This window comes from Pollicipes pollicipes, unplaced genomic scaffold (assembly GCF_011947565.3).
Source record: "Pollicipes pollicipes isolate AB1234 unplaced genomic scaffold, Ppol_2.1 Scaffold_5724;HRSCAF=6776_pilon_pilon_pilon, whole genome shotgun sequence".
Classification (NCBI taxonomy): Eukaryota; Metazoa; Arthropoda; class Thecostraca; order Pollicipedomorpha; family Pollicipedidae; genus Pollicipes; species Pollicipes pollicipes.
Genome location: NW_023596746.1, coordinates 19480590 through 19500708, shown reverse-complemented (window position 1 = coordinate 19500708; position 20119 = coordinate 19480590). Strand labels below are relative to the sequence as shown.

The 20119-nt window shown below is 51.8% G+C and overlaps 1 protein-coding gene across 1 annotated transcript in view; it reads left to right on the top strand.

Annotated features, from left to right (window-relative positions):
* Positions 1-19630, top strand: part of LOC119103545 (synaptotagmin-11-like) — a 67649-nt gene extending 48019 nt beyond the window's left edge. The window contains 7 exon segments of the mRNA XM_037227127.1: positions 5836-6262; positions 9380-9596; positions 11632-11784; positions 16827-16950; positions 17352-17410; positions 17412-17546; positions 18558-19630. Of these exon segments, the coding sequence (XP_037083022.1) occupies positions 5836-6262; positions 9380-9596; positions 11632-11784; positions 16827-16950; positions 17352-17410; positions 17412-17546; positions 18558-18689 (1247 nt within the window). The 3' untranslated portion in view covers positions 18690-19630.
* The last annotated feature ends 489 nt before the right edge of the window (positions 19631-20119 follow it).

Sequence of the window (20119 nt, the reverse complement as noted above, 5' to 3'; positions counted from 1 at the left end):
GGATCAAGACCCAGTCAGGTCAGGTGTTGAAAATAATCCATAAAGCTATTGTTAAACCAAGTCATCATGTGCCGGGCATCAATATAAATTCTGTCAAGGCGGAATTGAATAAAAAATACAAAAGTGCCACTCACACTCGCAGAGTCGCACACGCATGTGATAGTGGCGGAGTGGGACGGCCTTCGTAATGTCTTATCTTCACTTCGTATTGATACGCAGAAAAAACTGTGGATAATTTACCGTAAGGACTAGAACCCGAGGATGCCCACAAGCCTGCAATTCACGGTAGTGATCTTGCAGGTGTATAAACACTCAAAAATGGGAAACAAAAGCACGGCTATGCCATGACAAGTTTTCTGTAACTGGCAAACGCGCTAACGGCCTAAAACCGGTATTAAAATCATGGACTTTATGCAAACGTACCCTCAATGGACAGACCGCTATTTTTTGCCACGAAACAGGTGACAGGTCAGTAACCCTGAAGAACGCATGGTACACCGTTTTACCTTTTCCCATAAATGAGAAAGAGGGGCAGTTTGAGTAGCAGCGCTGAGCATGCCCCTGGCCCCCGACGACAGTGCTGGGCTGGCACCGCGTCATTGACAACATTCAGGTCATTGGTTTGCATTGGTTCTTTCATAAAAACAGACCGTGGGTACGGTTTCCACGTGGTACAACGCATGGAACTGGGCACGTACTGGTTCCCTGCGTACAACAGACCCTTGGTTTTGTTTCTGGTTGGCTTTTTTTCCAAAAGTGGGTTCATACTAATGGTTCCAGTTTTTTCTAAACAAGTGGCTTTTCGTCTTGATTATCGGTAGTTCTTTCAAGCCAAAACCTTGTTTCGGATGTTTGAGCCATTGGTGTTTCACACGAAAAAACCTGGGATCCTGTTTCCCACTGGTTTCGTAAAAATTGGATTCTGCAATTTGGTCCCCATCAGTTTTTTCGCAAGCGAGCAGATTTATTTGTGCTATGTTACATGTCTGGAAGAAAGTGTGAAAAAGCAGACCGTGTCATTGCAATGAAAGCCTGCGCTCTTTACGAGACCCTGTCCAGCCTCATCGCTGGTTTCATCGTCATCTCGCTGTCATTAGTATGATTGCTTTCATCGCTAGCAGGCGTCAAAGAAGGCCATTCCTGACATGGCATTATACCATATCGTCGGCAGAGCATATTTGTTGTGAAACACCGATGAGGAAACTTTGCATAGTCCGTGTAACAGCGCAACTGTGGTAGTTGTGGCCGAGAGTAAGTTTTTTGAGACCTTATTATGGCGGGATCATAGGATTCAACACCCTTTTTCAGGATTCAGGATTCTAATCGTCCTTTGAACATCCGTCTAAGCCCTCCGAATTTCAGTTACGCATTTTCGTGGCATGCTGGACACGGCCAGTATTCGTCTTATCACATGATTATCCGATACTCACAAGGGTAGGGAAATGGCTAGGCGATTGTATCTTAGCATGCTGACAGACCAACCTGTTTCATGTTTTTGTCTCAACTGTCCCGACCGAAAGCTAAATTAAGCTCTAAGGGCTGAAACATATGCTTCACCAAAATGCTCTGTAACTTGTATTTTAAAAAAACTATCCCCATTTGGTTGTAAATTCCCTTATCTGTTATCTGAGGGAGGTGCTGCCCTTTTTTCACGCTAAAGAATTTGTTCTTTCAGGTTTGTACCTTGGGCGCAGAATTGAATTTCCACGAGTTGTAAGAGGCTATACAAAGTGCACTTTGTCGGTAACCTTGTTGCCCAGAGACCCAGCCACCAAGCGTATTGAAATTCAGAGGCCGCGCTCCGAAAAGATTGAATGGACAGATCTACTGAAAATGCTTCAACGTTAGCTTTGAAATGACGTCATCACTCGCTGTCCTGGAGATAACTTGTGTGCTTCTGAATTAGTATTTCGGACATGAAAACATCTCTCCCAAAAATGGTCAGACCCGAAAGCCGCGCCTAGGGAACGACATACCGGCTACCGGATGTTCCAGAGTACGTTCTGAGCCGTTAAATGGCAGGAAATAAGTGTAAATTATCATGCACTGTATAAAGTTGTTTATTTCGCGTTTGAACATTAATATCTTTACCTCGTCTGGTCACGGAATTATTACGTTGTTTTCGATGATCTCTGAGACAAAAATACGAACAGAATTGCAGTTCTGCCATGCTGAGCAGCATCTTCCGTATGCTATCTGCGTGGTGCGATGGCCTTTCTATCACGGATTCAGTATATTAAGAGGCTTTGTAATAAACGTTTTGAGGCACTTATAAAGGTCACTTGAACCAAGGCCCTATATACCACGCACGGTCATCTGGCGACTTGACCGCTAAGTCACGACGTCCCGCGACGTCATCGTTGTCCGTAATGTTGGTTTGAGAGCAGCGCCACGAAGTGCGGAGGAGTCGTCTGATTGAACATGAGTTGATGACGTCATTGGAATACGCCGTCCCATTTCCCGTGAAGGGAAGTCAGGGGCCCGATTTGTTCCCCGAGTTACATCAGGTTAACGCTTGAGTTAAACGGGAACCATTGATTATTTACTCAATGAGTCACATACCAACGCTGTGCTTAATGCCGTTCATAGTCAAGCGCGCTTCTGCCAAGTCTGGAAAATGACTGAGCAATCCTACAGATTTTTTAGCAGCGTATTGTAATCAATAACCTGATTGTAGAATTTCAAGCTGTCGTAGGCCTAGATCATAACAAGTGATGTGTGCACTCCAGATGATCTTACTTGCTCTGCAAATAGCCTTTGTTTTCGACTAACTCGAACCAGCAACCCTCGGCGGGCTTGCGTATGAAAGGTCGGCAGTGGTGACGAAAACGGAACCTAATGTCGTTCAAGCAAATGTAACTGTTCAAACATAAGAGCATAATGAAATTTTGTGAAATCCGCATATAACTTTCGAGACTGCGCTAGACTTGTACCTTTTCTCCATTTGGCGCATTTGTCGCGAAATTGACAGCAATCATATGCAATACCCATACGGACTGTCAAAATTGATGGGAAACCGTATGGTCAACTAAACAATCTGAGTTAAGAAACGTATGATATTTTGATGCAGCTCTCTTAGCTGCGATCACGACATATCGTGATCCGACATATCCACCAGATTTTTCTTCTTGCATCGTTTGCTGAACACGAACACGGTGTATGCTTCAGAGTAGGGACGCCTTTGAATCAATCCTCTGTGAACCAATTTAGCGTTTTAGTGACACGGCCCGAATCCAATCACGTTTGATGGAGGGCAGACATCGAGCGCAAAAGTGTTCGGCTAAAGCCAAGCGAGCGCGAGACATTTCCCAGCGCCGAACTACCCCATCTACCGACAAGGGGGCAATTTGTGATCCATTTTTATCACCGTAGGCACTAATGTAGGCTGGGCTGCATGTGGCTGGAAGCCAAACCCATCAGCTGGCGCAGAGCTGGCCTAGCACGAACCACAGAACTGAAGACATTCGGTGGCCCACACCCAGCGCTCAGGGCTCATGTGTGCTGAGCGCTGGGTGCGTGTGCACATCATCACGTCGGATGGCATAAGCCGACCGAACGTAGCTTTTCGCCTGGTGTTTAGCCAGTGGTAAATCCCCCGCCCCGGCTATGGCTTCAGGTCACCAGGAAAAAAGTGCGAAGTACCCATCTGTGTTGTTACCTATGGCGTCACAGTTGTCTGCATCACACACAAGCGAGTACACTCCACTCGATAGTGACTGTTGTGGCGCACTTACATTTAAAGTCACATGTTGTGACTTTTGGACGACGTTTGGCGATGGTGAACGCCGCCCAGGCGGCCGCTCCGCCCGTGTAACGACGCCGGAAGTTCCGGCACACTCACGCGGCTGAGCAATCAACAGGCGGCGATCTCTACAACCGGCAACAGAAAATCAAAACCGCCTGGCTGCCTCTCATGCGAGATTAGATTGAAATGAGCAGAACATGAAGGACAACTTTGTTCATTTTTTAGGCGACGAAATAATGTAGTCAAGCTGCTGGGAAAAGTTAAGTCGTTCAGTCAGCCCTCTGCTCTACTGAAGGATCAGTTACGCTGATTTTACTCGGCGAACAATGTGCCGACCGATCCCTCCGCCTTTCTTTTAGCACCTTCTATTCAAACTTTGCACTTTGACGGAAACTTTGCATGTCTGATAAATTTAATGTTAACTTTGCCAGCTCCTCCGCATCGGAGATCTTTGCAACGGTTTCACCGCCTTCTTTCGAAGGCTTCTCGCTGATACCGGGTGGTGAGCTAACACGACCTTGTCGCTGCACGATAATGTCTTCGTGTCTGTCGACAGATCACTGATCTGACGTGCGAGCACATAGGATTATCATTTACCAGTGGTAGGCCTCGCAAAATCATGTCAAAGCTTAGCCACACGCCTATCAAACTGAAATAACTTTAAATGCTGATTTCTCACCTGACCAAAAGAAAGTTTTGTTGTCATTTTAATGCTTTCATTTAAAGACTGCGTAGAACGAGGAAGAAAACTAGATTGGAAATTATTACTTTTGTGTAGAACTGAATTCCCCATATCGTTTTCTTCCCTGTTTTCATTTCACCGGCTTTGCCGTGGGCATGCAGTCTCAGGTTGGGAAGAATGACTGCCGAGTTAAGAGAGTTCAGCTGACAGTTGGGCAGGCACGACCGCTGGTGAACATGATCGCGGACTTCTCACGCCTTAGGGCTGCGTCTGACGTTTGGCTTTAAGCACAATGCTGCTGTCAGCATCGTCTGCATTCGAGAGCGCATCGTCTACATCGGTCGACGCCGAGATTGCTTCGGGATGACTGCCGTGGCCGTTAACCCCTCCACCCCCCCCCCCCCCCTCAGTCGACCGCTGCCTGTGATCGGAGTTGCCAAAATCCTCTTTATTTTGTTCGTATGTCTTATGGTGAGGATGAACGGTTCACATGTGTAAATTCGTTGTAAGCTGCAGAGTTGTCGTTAGCTCGGAACATCGCCACCACGTCCGCGCAGGCATAAGGCCGGTCAGTGCACTCATGAGCTTTCAACCGACTGCAGACCCAGCTTTGGACAGACTGCGGACCTCAGCTTTCAACTTTGACCGATACTCTTGTTGTTGTGTCGTGACGTGTTCCCAGCCTCAACTTATATCATTGCTTCGAGATTCCGGTGTGTTTTCGACATCTGATGTCTGAATACTGACGTGCATTTTTATTGCGCCTCCCGACCTCTGTCCGATGTCCGCCCGTAGATGTTCCACGCTGTTTCCATTTCTAATCGTCCTGCTTCCCTGTCCCTCAGCGCTGTCACCCAATGTCTCCCGGTGTCGTGTCGGTCGCTGTGCTGACCTCCGCGACACCGTTGGGGTGCCGTCCCCAATCAACCCTGACCTCTCCGCCGCTGTTTCGATGTCGTCCCCAGTTTTGACCTCCCCGCCGCCGTTGCAGCGTCATCCCTTATCTTGACCTCCCTGCCTGCCCCCTCCTCGTTGCAGTGTTGTCCCCTGCCCTAACCTCTCCCTGTCGTTGCAGTGTCGTCCCCTGTCCATCCTCTCCACCGCCGTTTCAGTGTCATCCCCTGCCCTGAACCCTCCCCACCGTTGCAATATCTTTCCCTGTCCTGAACTCTCCCCGCCGTTGCAGTGTCGTCCCCTGTCCTGAACCCTCCCCGCCGTTGCAGTGTCGTCCCCTGTCCTGAACTCTCCCCGCCGTTGCAGTGTCGTCCCCTGCCCTGACCGCTCCCCGCCGTTTCAGTGTCATCCCCTGCCCTGACCGCTCCCCGCCGTTGCAGTGTCGTCCCCTGCCCTGCACCCTAACCGTCGTTTCAGTGTCGTCCCTTTCCCTGACCGCTCTCCGCCGTTTCAGTGTCGTCTCCGGCCCTGATTGGCGTCTGCCTGGGTGCCGCGCTCCTGCTGCTCTCGGTGGCGGCCGTGGCGTGCTTCTGCTACCGGCGCCGGGGCTCGCCGCCTCACAAGCTCATCTACCGACGCCCGCCGGAGCGTTCGGTCGGCCTGCGCCGGCCCACCGCCGTGCGCAGTCCCGGCAGCCAGGGCCACTACCTCAAGAAGTCGCCCAGTCCCACCGGCAAACCGGCCACGCCCGGCTCTGGCTCAGATGGCGGCGGCGAGCCGGGCGAGCGGGCTCATACGCCCAGCCTGCACACGCCCAGCCCCAGCGACGAGACGACCACCCGCTCCATTAAGAGCTTCACCGAAAACGAGCTGTCAGAGCCGCCGCCCAAGAAGGACGAGCCCGAGACGACCAAGCTGGGCCAGCTCAACTTCCGGGTCAGGTTAGTGGCAGCTGGATCTTCATCAGACCGGGCAGGTCGTCTTCCAGGTCAGGTCATCAGCCGGACGGTTCGTCATTTGACACAAGTCAGCGTCCGTATCAGGGTGTGATAGCTGGCTGAACTCAGACTCAGACTCTTTCTCAGACTCGGACTACTTCCCATACTCAAACTCCTTGAGCTTTCGGCCGGTTCGACACAACCCTAATTCAGCCAAAGGCTGACTCCTGACTCTTACTCTAACTCAGAGTCAAGGTCAGAAACAAGTCTGGCTTAGATAAGCCAATAATGGCTGTGTTGTCAGCAATGAATTAGCGCCGTGCAAACGGTCTTTAGTCACTTCCCGGTACAAAGTTCTTGATAAAAATGAAAAGCACGTTTTGCGCTTGCTTTCGCAAGCTTTTTTCTACAGTAGCTCTCGGGGTATTTTTCCCGCATGCATTTTGTATGCCTCGAGAAGAAACCTGAGCTGGAATCCACTCCGCTACGCAAATTTAACCACTTGAGCCGTTACAGCTGAGCTGATGTTTTGCATAAGTAGTCCCCATTCCTGATCTCATTATTTCATAATTGCTTGAAATTTATTCACCCTTCAAATGGAGCTTACTTAGATCTTGGACGTATATATTGTTGGACCAAAGTTTACTCCTTACTTGATACCCCGAGCGCTGTTAAGCATAGGCATACTTTTGCACTCCTTTTCGCGCCTCATTAGTCCATTTTGCTTTTTTTCTACGCTCCGCGAAGTTCTTAAGGATACGCGAAGCGTTGCTTTATGATAGAAGACTGCCTGTTGTTTTCCGTCACATAACCCCTCCAGAACTGTATATCTGAATAAACACGCAGTATGGTGTACCCTTCTTCCTAATCCATTTCGCTCTGAGGACTAGCAACAAAAGATTCACGGTACATGAAGCGCCGTCGCAGCGAGCGTTCTCGCCAGCCTGATCCCCGGTGAACCAGCCGTCGCAGCGAGCGCTCTCGCCAGCCTGATCCCCGGTGAACCAAAGACATCTGAAAGCCGACCGGCGAGTTGACAGTGCTGTATGACGTCACCATCCGGACCCAGGCTCTCTTCAAATGGCCAGTTTTGGATGCGTTTCCGCACTTTTGGTAACGGGTTCATCGCATGGGATTGTCTTAATGCGTATAGGGCCATTGTTCATGTATGCAACCATCACGAAGAATTAATATTTTGCGATGGTCCTTCCATAACTTACGTTACGATTTTTTTGACATTTTCAATCCCCTGCTGCCCCCTCCTGGTAACGCACGACTTACACTTGGCAACATCCCCCTGGTTGTGTTGTCAAAACATTAATAAAAATCGTTACAGCTTTGCAACCGTGCCTGAGCGTAAGCCTGCTCTTCCCCTTTACGAGTGACGTAATTTATGGATGGTCCCTAATAGCAGTATTTCCAACATTTTTGTATGGTTTTAATGGTCCATATAGGTTTGCCGAACCCACGCAGAGACATTTGGAACATCAAACCCTAATGTTGGGCCGCAATATTATCACCGCGCCAGGGATATCATCTGGGAAACGTCGCTTAAGCATCTTTTTAAACAGGGGCAAGGACTATTCATTATCCAAAATGGTTTTCTGTATCTTCTAAGCATTCGCTGGCTCAGGATAATAAATCTTCCGCCGGATGGCGGCTAAGCCACGCCTTAGGCGCTGTGATAAATGCAAACGCTTATTTACACGGTGTTATCTGTGTGTTCAGAGTGCACTTCCACGCTATCCCGGTGGCGTTCATATGTACACCCGTTTCATCGGCAGTTGCATGAGAGCGTGTTCTGACCTCTTCCATACGCTCCACTGGCTCTCTGTTCTCTTTTGTCCATCCTCCGTTCTCCCTTTATCCTTCTCCGTGCATCCACCGTTCGCCTTTTGTCATTCAACACCTTTTGTCATTGGGTCTGTCCTCTTCTCCCTCTCATTTTTCCATCCTCTCTCCTCCTTCTCGCAACCTCCACCTCGCTGCCATCCGCTGCGTGCCACTTCTCCGCCCTCTCCCGCCACCTGCCCTGTCCTTTCTCTTCGTCCCGTCTGCTTCGCTCCGGCTGACTCGGCGCCGGCTGGCCGGCAGGGTCTCTGGCTGATGCAGGCCGGCCGGGTCCCCGGCTGATGCGGGCCGCTTCCGTTGACCGGCGGCTCGCCGGAGACGGCCGCCGCCGGCCGGCGCTCCTGTCATCAGCGCTCGTTAGCCGAATAAAACAGAGCGCGGCGGGGGGGGGGGGGGGCGGCGGGGAGGAGGCCGCAGGCGAAGGCCCCTCTCCCCCGGGGAGCGGTAGCGTTGGCGACGGCCGAGCGCCCGCGAAACGAGGTGTGGGCGTGTCAAAATGGTGCGGGGCGAAAACAACGCGGTTGTTTATGTGGCCGCTTTGGAGGCGGGGGTGGGATTGTGTGGAAATGCCGGGTGTAATCTAGCGACTGACGCTCGGTTGGTTTGGCTTCGTCCTTTTGCAGGACAAGCGCGGGAGTTTTTTTCTCACATTCAATGTTGGTTTTCGCGTCCTGCGGAAGTGGAAAGGAAAGAGGTGCCACCAATGGGGGTCAGAAGTGCGGCTGGATCTGTCGCTCTCCGGGGCAATGTTCTTGATTTGTGACGTTCGTGATAAGCAACTGTCCAACGTCATAAACCCTTTGTATTTTGAAAGCCTTTTACTTAAAAGCTGCCGCAGGTCGCAGTCCATTTTTTTGTTATGCCGTTCCAGCTAATATTTGTAGGCTGGCTTGCATATAAAGGGGCTGGAATAACATAAGCATACAAGGTATCTGCATGATACTATGTGGCACAAAATGAACACGAAACTAGAAATGATGTCTTCATGTACCTAGTGTACCATCATCTCAGGGAAATCGTCTGCATTTCCTTAGTCCAGTAGTCCTTCCCTTTTTGCTCATATTCAGTGGGGTGGGGGAGTAGAGGCACATTTAGCAGCTTAAGTCAGCATTGGGGATCGGGAAGGGAAAAGTTTCCAAAGTACATAAAGTGATGGCCCTGTTTCTTGTCTACGATGTTGGCCTCGGCGACTCCTTCGGGCTTCGTTGTGAATACTGCGCCGCATTACGCCGCCGTCAGCTGATCCGACCCGCCTGGCCCGCGGCGCAGGTACAACTCTGAGAAGGCCGCGCTGCTGGTGACAATCGTACAATGCGTCGGTCTGCCGGCGCGCGGCGCGGCCGGCACCGGCAGCGACCCTTACGTGAAGCTGCAGCTTCTGCCCGAGCGACAGCACAAGGTCAAAACCCGCGTCCTCCGCAACACCCAGGACCCCGTCTACGAGGAGGACTTCACCTTCTACGGCATCCAGTTCAACAAGCTGGAGGTGAGGCGGTGGTGATGCTGGGCGCGTCTGAATGACACGGAGGGTGGGCCCTGGAAAACGGTCAACTCTCTCGGCTTCATTTTGTTTGAAATCTTGGGGATTCAACCATCCACAACATAGATTAGCCATGAATGCAACAAGCGAGAAACTTATTTGAGGCACATGTTTATAGCTCCAACGGAGCTTGGCGTCGTTTACAGTGCAGGAAATTATGGCCTGTCATGCCGAAGCTGCTTCGAAGCCAGCGTTTGGTGACCGACCTGCGTAGCTCCTCCTGATGCTCCTTATTCACCCAAGGCATACCTTGGGCGTAATACAGCTGACCAGTGCACCTTCGAAACTGCATGATGTGGTACTGAGCACATGCAAGGGTGCAAATGAAAATAATTGTGATGTTTTCCGAAGGAAATCAGACTGCAGCTTGTAAAATAGAGTTGTTGCTGGCCTTTGGTACCGTTCTGTGAAGCATAGATGACCTTCTATCGGCTGGCCCCGATAATCGCAAAGGATAATGCCAACCCATCTTAAAATTCAGATGTGTTTTCCTCCTAGGCGTAAGGAAGGCGGAAATCAAAAACGTTTGTTCAATTATCATTTCTATTTAATTATGAATAATTTGATCTGTTATTGTTTTATGCGTCAGGATACGTTTACCTGCTTAAACATGCTGTTCGCTGATCTGTGTCAAATTACGATTTTTAAACTTTCGACAGTCGTGGTCATCCTGTTTCAGGCGAGCCGGTCAATAGAGATATTTCCATCAGACCTATCATCCCCATATCTTTCAGGCATTGAGGAGAAGCACGACAGTGTGTTGAGTTAGCGCCGGTGTGTTCTGCAGACCTCGCCTTGGCCCGTTGTTAACATATACGCATCAATGTAACGCGGTCGCAAATCAGGCCAGTACTTCACATTGTTGTGTGCTGTTCTCTAGCAGGCTGTCGGCTTTCTCCCGAACTTAGAAGCAGAACATTGCCGAACCGTACACAATGAAGCCGCAATGTTTTTTTCTTCTACAGAAACGCATTTCAATTCACCAAGCTTGGGGTAATTCGTCTTTGGACTAGGTGCCTTTGTTAGCTGCCTTTTCGCCGAGAGAGTACACTGTTGACTGGATGGCTGGCAGCGTAACCAAAAACGTTCACTATGGCTAAGCACTCTGGCAAAATGCCGTTAGATTTTCATTCATACGAGGCGGAGGTTCAAAAGGAGTGTTTCACATTTGTATAGGGATTTGAGCTGAAATAGCGATCTTGGACATCATACCGCACAGTTCACGGGCCTGCACCTCTTAAGATCTAAATCCCTCCGGTTTCTGAGCAACACGCCGAGAAAATAAGCAGAGTATTTCGTGCAGACTATTTCAAGATCACCCAGTCATCCATGACGCCATAATAACGTTATTCATCCCATTTCATCCTGCCATTCCATTGGCCATGCGGCGATCCAGTCCAACACAAAAATAGTTGTCGAGTCGTTTATACCTGATGCTTGTGAACGTGATCTTCAGATATAGCGGTCGTCACTTGGATCTCAATTAATGTTGTGCAAGGTACGATGGCGTAATCGAACAGTGACGTATTGAGCAGTATATCAGCTCAATAGAGAAACTGATGTGTCTAGCGAGGTGTCTTCCGCATCAAAGTATACCAAAAATTTTAAGTGACCTTATTTCATGATATCTCACGTTTGTTCAACGTCTTCAAATGTGGAATATTCCCGTTAATGCGATAAAACGCGCTACACAATTCTCACCGTAAATGTCCACGCACCTGCACTGAAAGAGACCATCAAACGCGGCCCACGTTGGCTTTATGGTGTAGAAGAGAATCTCAGCTCAAAGCATCCTTCTGCGCAGTTCGCTCACGTCGAGAGAAATATCGTGCCGCTGAGCCCGGGCGCCGTCCGCGCCCGTCCCCCGTGACCCGGAGGAGGGCGGCGTGGCCCGGAGGTGCCTTGATGGCGGCGCCACTGACGCCAGCGCGCCGCTGGGTGCCGTTACAGTGGCCCCCCTGACACCGACCGGCTGTTACAGAGCACGACTCTGCACTTCGTGGTGCTCAGCTTCGACCGCTACTCGAGGGACGACGTGATTGGCGAGGTGCTGTGCCCGATGTCGAGCGTCGAGCTGGCCGAACAGGACACGACCTGTGAACTCAGTCGACCCATCGCGCCGCGCAGCATCAAGGTCAGCAGGCACAGCTGCGCCGCCAGGGCCCGCAGCCTGCCGGCCAGCCGGGACCCGTAGCCTATTGGCCCACCGGGCTCCGCGAGCCAGCGGCCGGGCAAGCTCCGCATGCCAGCGGCCCGCCAAGTTCCGCATGTCAGCGGCCGGTGGCTGGCATGCGGAACTCCGCAGAGACCTTCCTGCTGCTCCGAAACACGGATCACGCTTGTGGGTGGGTTTATTTAGTTATGTCAGAACGGTTAGCAGCAGAACTCTGGTCATATTTGTGGCGTACGTAGCGTACCAAAAGAAGCGCGAAAACTGGTTCGACACATGAAACGGCTTCTTTGGGCATAATGAACTGCGAGCTTGGCATAGCAGTCATCCACGATGTCCCACCGTGATCTCTCCCAGTAGCGTCTTAAGTATCGATAGAGCGAAATCCATTGGCTGAAGGTGATAGTGGATGGAATGAAATCCGACAATCCGGAATCAAGCCCCGCGGTGTGGAGACTGGGGGCGAGGCGTCTTTATAGCAAGCCAATGAAACGGCTCACTCTCCTTTGGATAGTACAGTTTCATTCCATACCTGAGGACAAATCGCGCTTTAATGAGAGGCATCGAGCCGGCGGTGCCCGCCATTTGTGCTGGGCGGGTACCACCGGGCGTCAGTACTGGCCATGCCCTGCCCGCCGGCTATGGTCGCCAGTACTTCCGAGACAATGTCGGCCGGCTGTGGCCGCCAGTGGCTCCGAGACACTGTCGTTAGGTGCGGCCGCCAGTGGCTCTGGTGTGGCCGCTGGTGGCTCCGAGACCCTGTCGTTTGGTGTGGCCGCCAGTGGCTCCGAGACACTGTCGTTAGGTGCGGCCGCCAGTGGCTCCGAGACACTGTCGTTAGGTGCGGCCGCCAGTGGCTCCGAGACACTGTCGTTTGGTGCGGCCGCCAGTGGCTCCGAGACAATGTCGGTCTGCTGCGGACCGCCAGTGGCTCCGATACACTGTCGTTAGGTGCGGCCGCCAGTGGCTCCGAGACAATGTCGGTCGGCTGTGGCCGCCAGTGGCTCTGAGACACTGTCGGTCGGCTGTGGCCGCCAGTGACTCCGAGGCTCTGCCGAGCAGCTGCCAGAGCCTGCCCGGAGACTGTCTGGAGGCCTCGGCGCCCGCCCATCGCCGCCATACGCGCCGAGGAAGCGAATGACACGCATCATTAACGGCGGATTATTGGGAAAAGAAGGAGCTGGCGGGGCAATCTGAGGGACGGCGACGGGACGCTCTGTCTCGCCGCCGCGTGCCGCGAATTTCCCCGACACGGCGACGTTCGAAAACAACCACGGCCGCCGATGAAAATCATTTGGGGTCTGATAAGGCCCTCAATTTCCGGAGTTGCCTCTTATTATCTTCCGATCGCGGGCGGGCATCGCCTGACAAGGCAGATATCGACCGGCGCTCCACGGGCGCGGCCGCTCGCAGGCCCCGCAGCAGATGCAGCGTCGACGACACAGAAGAGCCTTCTTTTCGCTGCCGCCGACTGCCGGCTGCAGCCAACTTTGTAAAACTTGCTCGGATGCCGGTGCGAGTGCGGACGGATAACGGTAGCTTTTAGTTCATATTAATCCGGTAAAAACACGGGATGAAGTTTGAACAACGACCGGCGCCGCCCCAATCGCTTCGAGGCGTCTTTTCAGTTGTATCCGTTCAGTAAAAGATGATGGCATTTGCCATATATCTGCAAGTGAGCGCATCTTTTGTGCACAGAGCTGATAGGTACAGTGTTGTACGAGCGGAAGCAGAGGGATGGCTCCTTTGCTGAGGTCATGTGTTCGCGGCATGGGAAGGGTAACAGAACTGCGGATGCTGGGAGATAGGTTTCGGAGTCATACAAAATGGTTTGAGTCATGAAGAGAGTTCCCCTACCACGTCACGCATTTTTTCACCGTGACGCATGGTATCTCATTTTTCGACGTGACGACATTATTGTCGCTCATGTTAATGAACGAAAGAGACGCCGCTTGGTGGCCTTCTAAGGTTAAAGTGACTGAAATGTGTTTTTTCTTAAAGCTGTAGAAATCTGTGGCATGCACACAAGTTCAAGCGGTGTCCTCTTCGCCATTCCCTTGCTCTCTGCGCTGCAATAGTTTAACCACATTTTTCATTTCAACATGCATCCTTTTGGAGGCTGGTAGAATTGCTGTGCACCAGCATTTCGGCATTACTTCACACCATAACGTAACCTTGCTGTAATGTAAAACAACTTGTGCGAGCGGCGGTATTTTCGTTTGCATGTAGGTAAGGTAAGAGGAAGACAAGGCGGGAAAAATATGACCTTTTTGCGGCGTCAATACGCTCTTCGTTCTACAGATTATAAGGTTTAAAATTTAGTGTAAACCCAATTCCCTAATCTATGTAAGTCATTACTCTGAAGCAACGTCAAGTTGAACTTTTTTTACTTATGTTAGGACCAAACGCATCGCTGCAACATTTCTATACATACATATATATATATATATATATATATATATATATATATATATATACATTTTACCACAGCGTTACGGCACTGAAAACGAAAGCAAAAGGTGTAAACGACAAAATTTACATATATATATATATATATATATATATATATATATATATATGTTGAGGTGCGTGTGCATGTGCGTGTACGTGTGGGTGTATAATAGCTGAAACTAGCTGTTTTGCGCTACTATTGCTCTCCTCGTTTCAGAAATACAAGTTGGAAAGCTTTAATTGGCGCGATCGCTTAGATGGAAGAATCAATATCCTATAGCAATGGCAAGCTGGACTGTTTATACGCAAGTTGAAGACGAACTGCGCTTTAATTCGTGGACTTAAGATTATGGTACAAAGCCTACCTTATCCGTCAGCCAGCAACTGTTGATTGTGCTCACAAAGTTGCCCTATTTGAATCACAGATTTGTTTGGGAGACAGCGAGCAGTGCACCTTTGAGAGCTCTATGCAGCTCCTGGGATTGCGCACTTCAGTGACGGACGCTGATCGGGGCTTTAGTTGTCGAGAGGCTTTATCTCTACTGCTCTTCATCTATTCAACTTGCATCGTCGTAAGAGAATTTTTGTTTGATGCCGTCCGCTGTCATCAGTGGGGCCTAGCGTCGCACCCAGCAGCTGAGGCTATATGGCGTCGCCTGTCCCTCGTCCTGACGGGAACGGCGGGCACCGCGGGCAATAGAACACCGTGGTTCTGGATACCCAGATGTGCAGTGTAGAGGGAATATTTCACATTTAAAGACATTGAAGCAAGCATCAGGTGTGATGAAATAGGCTCCCTTATAATTATTGGTATGGCTTTAAATGGAAAAGACTCCTCTAGACAACAGCATTTCTAGATTTAGTAAATATCCCTCTCAATGTGTCATTGTTTGATTATGTCAGGGTACATTGTATGACGTTGGGGTGCTGCCAACTTAGCCGTGTAAAATTGCCATGCTAGCACTCTTTTGTAGTACGTCCATCATCCGAGAGTTGGCTGTGGCGGCGCTCGAGGTGTCGCCGTTGTGGTACTGAAGCAAATATCGTGCTCTGTTTTGGCCTTTTCTCCTGGCGTTCTGGTATGTTTATTCGTGAGTTAAATTTAGTTACTTGTATTCACATTGTCGGTTATGGCGCTGTTCTCAAGTTAACCAATGTCAGGTCCTATTAACGCAATAACTCGGTAAGGACACCCAGCTTATTTTACTATGGAGCGCAGAACGCGATTAGTGATTGAACATCCAGCCCCCTTATCCTCTGTCCTGTTTTACCTTGAATCCTCGCGACGCCGCGCTTTTACGGGGCAGGCTGCATGCGTGAGCCACGAGTGAGCCGAGAGCCCTCTGGAGAGGGACTTCGGTCGCTGAGGGGTCCCTACGTGAGCTAAGCTCGGTGGTCCCCCCCCCCCCGCGTCGTATGTAGTCCTGCCCCACTGTTATCCATTTGTCTTCATCCCATAGCCCTGAAGTGATCATGTCTGGTCGAACGGGCTCTGATCCAAACAACCAAACTCAGCGCTCAGTCAATGTGCAGCGGGACGCAATCGAACATCATCACGGCGGTTGTGTTGGGGCTTACTTACTACAAAATAATCCGGAAAGCGAGCTGGCCGAGCGTACCCGAACGCTGAACTAAATCTCCCTCGACCAGCGCGTGACTCGAAGACTGTCACCACAAGGCGTCGTTCGGCATCGATTCCTTGGCGCGTGCTGCCGCGCAGCTGTCCGTCGCCCGGGGCGGCGGCGGCCGGCGCTGTGATTGGCCGGACGCGGCGCGTCGCGGGGCGCCGGCTGCAGCGGGCCGCGACGGCCGCCGTCGCCGCCGCGGACAGCACGCTCCGCCGGCCCGCTGACGGACGGCCGCCGCGGCGGTGCCGACCGCTGACGGGGCTGCTGATCATCGCGTCCGACCCGCGCTGATGGCGTGCCGTGCGGCCAACTCCCCGGCGGGTCGCGTGTCGTCGGGATCGGCGATGCCGACGATCTCCTGGGGCGGGAACACTGGCAATGCGGGCATGGGTTTGTCTGAGTCTGGAAACGGTTTACTTTGTGAGATTGTGTGCCTTTACTTGGAGAGGAGAGATGGCTCGAGAGCACAATCATCCGTACCGGTTACTATTTTGGTGATCTCATCTTAAGCATCCAGTGTTGTTCGTATCAGTACAGACGTCTGTTGATTTTGCAAAGCTAAGCCGTTGTTTCGGGTTATCCCTTATCATATTGGTGCCCTCTGGCTACCTTGGAAATCCTCGACGTGTCAAGGAATCTCGAAACATCACTGCTTGGCTTAGGTCCACCTGGGAAACATCACCGAAGTAGCCGTTTTAACCTAGTTGTACGGATTGTTTGCATTTCCGTGTCACTCTATCTCACTTGTGCCGTCCCTCTGCCGTAGACGGGAACCAAGATCGCGGGGAGCTGTTTTCATGCCTGTATCACCGTTGCTCACATGCCGTGTCCCCCTATCACGGATGAGGAGCCAGGGTCGCGGATGGGGGGGGGGGGGGGGTGCATCTCCACGTCACAACAGCGCAAGCGCCATGCCGTCTGCCGCAGATGAAGAGCCAGGGTCGTGGAGAGCTGCTGGTGTCACTCTGCCACCAGCCAGCCGCCAGCAGACTGACCGTCGTCGTCCTGAAGGCTCGCAACCTGCCGAAGATGGACATCACCGGCCTCTCTGGTCAGTGCCGCCGCTGATGCACCGGGTACTCTTTTCACGCAACATGACAAACAGCTGTGCCGTCCTTCAAATTAGACTTCCGGCACGAGATGTGGACGTAACTGGTATGCTCATATGCATGACCCTGTGCGATCAATTTCGCACAGCTTGCATGAGTTAATTGCTGGTATGAGCGATTTCACATGATTACAGTTTGAATGGCTTGACCGAACGACAACCCAGAAAGAGACGTCATGAACGATGAAGGATTTGCCATGGCGGTGATGTGTAATTTTGAGTTAGAATTATGACGCAACCCATAAATAAGGGAGGCCGCCGACACACGTTAGACTGGATCTCCGTTTCACTTCGGCGCAATGTCTGCAAGGATCGACTCCGATGACACTCCACGTGTCTCGCAGATCCGTACGTCAAGATCTACCTGCTCTGCAACGGCCAGCGGATCACCAAGAAGAAGACCTCACGTGAAGAAACGAACGCTGAACCCGGTCTTCAACGAGTCGTTTGTGTTCGAGCTGCCGCCCGGCAGCGACTCGCTGGCCGGCGTGCGGCTCGAGTTCCTGCTGCTCGACTGGGATCGAGTCACCAAAAACGAGGTACAGCTCGCTGAAGCCGACCGGCGATGGTCATAAACTCCCGAGACCGGGGTCCGGGTCAGGACGCCTTCCACGACACGCGACAGGCTTGTGATGTATTATCTTAGGGCATCTAAGTGCTCTTCCTTTAATAGCTTTACAAAGCAGCAACAGCGCTTGGACGAAATGAAACACCACAGCGAGGAGACCTGCATTCGACGGAGCGAAGTAAACGCGCAGAACGACGCTGGTTCCGGTGCATAGGAACGTTCAGATACCTATCCTTTCTATCTTTGAGGTTTATCTACATTACTGCATTCATCGCCCGAAGCGCCTACGTGCGACTTCATTCTTTCGCACACAAGACTCTGTTTTAAATTATTGTTGTTCATTCTAGTATCCTGCAGCATTCGGTGATTTTTGTCTCGTTGTTTTATCTCTCTATTGCGACCTGTATTGCTTACCCATTTTGAACTTCGGATGACGTATGGCTTCTCATAAAGGCTGTTGGCGTCCAGAAATTGAAGCAAAATTTACGTCTGTTGTGGGTGGTCATTGTCGTGGGTCACCTCTGAGGAGTGCCGTATGAGAGCATGACAGGGAAGCGCGAGCCGTTGTCGGTCCGCGTTCAGGCGTGCAAACAGTTTTACCGCATTCATTAAATTGGGAGCTCGTAAACTTCCCGCTGTCCTGCGCTGGGTTGGGGACGTGCAACGGGGTAGGTATTTCGGTGTCTTTCCTTCCGCACACTTGTTGAATTAGTGGCGCCGCAGCCTACTGACGTGATTTACCTGTGACCTGACCTGTTAATCAATAAGTTAATCTCAATTAATCAACCGCCTGGAATTGGAGCTTGCCTGACTTGACCTCAGCTCACCTGCCCAGGCTGCAGGCGACTTGAAGTTGGGGCTGACATGATCAGACCTGACCGGGCCGCAAGTGATCTATAGTTTGTGTGATCTGACCTGACATGACCTGCCCGGGCCGCAGCTGATCTGGAGCTGGGGCTGATCTGCGCTGACCTGTCCGCAGGTGATTGGTCGTCTGGAGCTGGGCACACCGCCGCCGGAGGGCAAGCGGCTGCCGTCGGCGGCGCACCACTGGTCCGAGATCGCCAGCTCGCCGCGCCGACAGATCGCCGAATGGCACAAACTCACCGAGTAGCGGCGCCGCACCGTCCACGCCGCCGGGTAGCCGCGGCCGCTTGACGTCAGTGGGACAGAGCTGCCGATATCCGGCACCTAGGCTGCTACCGGGAGATCGTGCGGCCCGTCAGGTCATGGGACAGCTGTCGATAATCCAGCACCCGGACCATCGCTGGGAGATGCTCCAAAGTGGCGTCATCTGTTGGCGGCAGGTGTTGCGGTTAGTGACGTCACTGGTGGACTGTCATATGATTCGGAGAGCAGGTGATCGCTGACAGGCTACCCGGTCAGTGACGTCACTAAGGCAGAGCTGCCGAATCATCACCTAAGCTGTTGCCGGCGTACCGTCCGGTCAGCGACGTCAGTTATGCCAAGCTGGCAGATCATCCAGCGCGCAGTCTGGGGCCGGCGGATCGCTTCTAGTCACAGATGTCCTATTTTCGTATAGAGTATATATTCTTTCGGTTCTGCCACTACCCAGCTGAAGGCGGCGGTTCAGTGCGATGGCTGCGGGCCGAGGAGGAGGACGCGGGAGGCGGACGTGGCGCGGCCACACCGGCGGGGCCGTGATCTCCGGCGGCAGAGGAGCACCGCAGAGACGCTATGGACCGTTTGTGTCGTGGACATTGTATCATGTGTCACCCTATCTCAGCAATGGCGGCCAGGAGAGGTGGGAAGCACCTCCTCGCCGCGCTCCTTGTCAGGCGCAGCTGTCCGGGATGCCGCCCGCGGCGCTCCGATCAGCACCACAGCGCAATCCTGGACGACTGCTTCCGGGCGTCCAGCGTCTCGCGAACGAGCCGTCAGTTTCATTTGTGCTTTGTTTCGCTTAGCATCAGCCCCGACGTCGGCCTGCTGTAGGAACGTTGTAACGCCCCGTTTCATTGTCTGATGCCGATCTGTTTCGGATGCGTTCCACCTCTTTAGGCTCGCACTACAAATATAACGCGCCCTCTCCAGCTTTTTTCTTTTGTTGGGGGAACTGACGACTACAATATGTCCAAACAGGCCATTCCGTGGCGAAGAATGGAAGGCGCTAGCGACAACAAAAAGTATATGACGCTGGCATCAATATAACTGAGGCTATGAATAGTCTCGTTGTGCGGGATTTGCTGTGCCGATCCACGATGAATTTACTGTTATCGGCGACTAACGCCGAATCCTAACCACCACATCCCATTCGCGAACGCTCTCGGGAATTTCCATACAGATGAGACATTTCGTCCAGCGAAATGGTAACGGAATAATGACAGCAAGAAAATAGCAGGCAGGGTCCGAAGCGATGACGCCATCGGTGCGCATATAAATGGTCCCAGAATGGTCCCTGTAGATTGGCCTAGCAGTGTACTTCTACTATCTGCTATCTGTGTGGTGCTCGCACAGCAGAATACTTCATGGCGATTTGTTTTTGTATGCATCCGATTTTTGGCGCGTGACTGCATCCGTCCA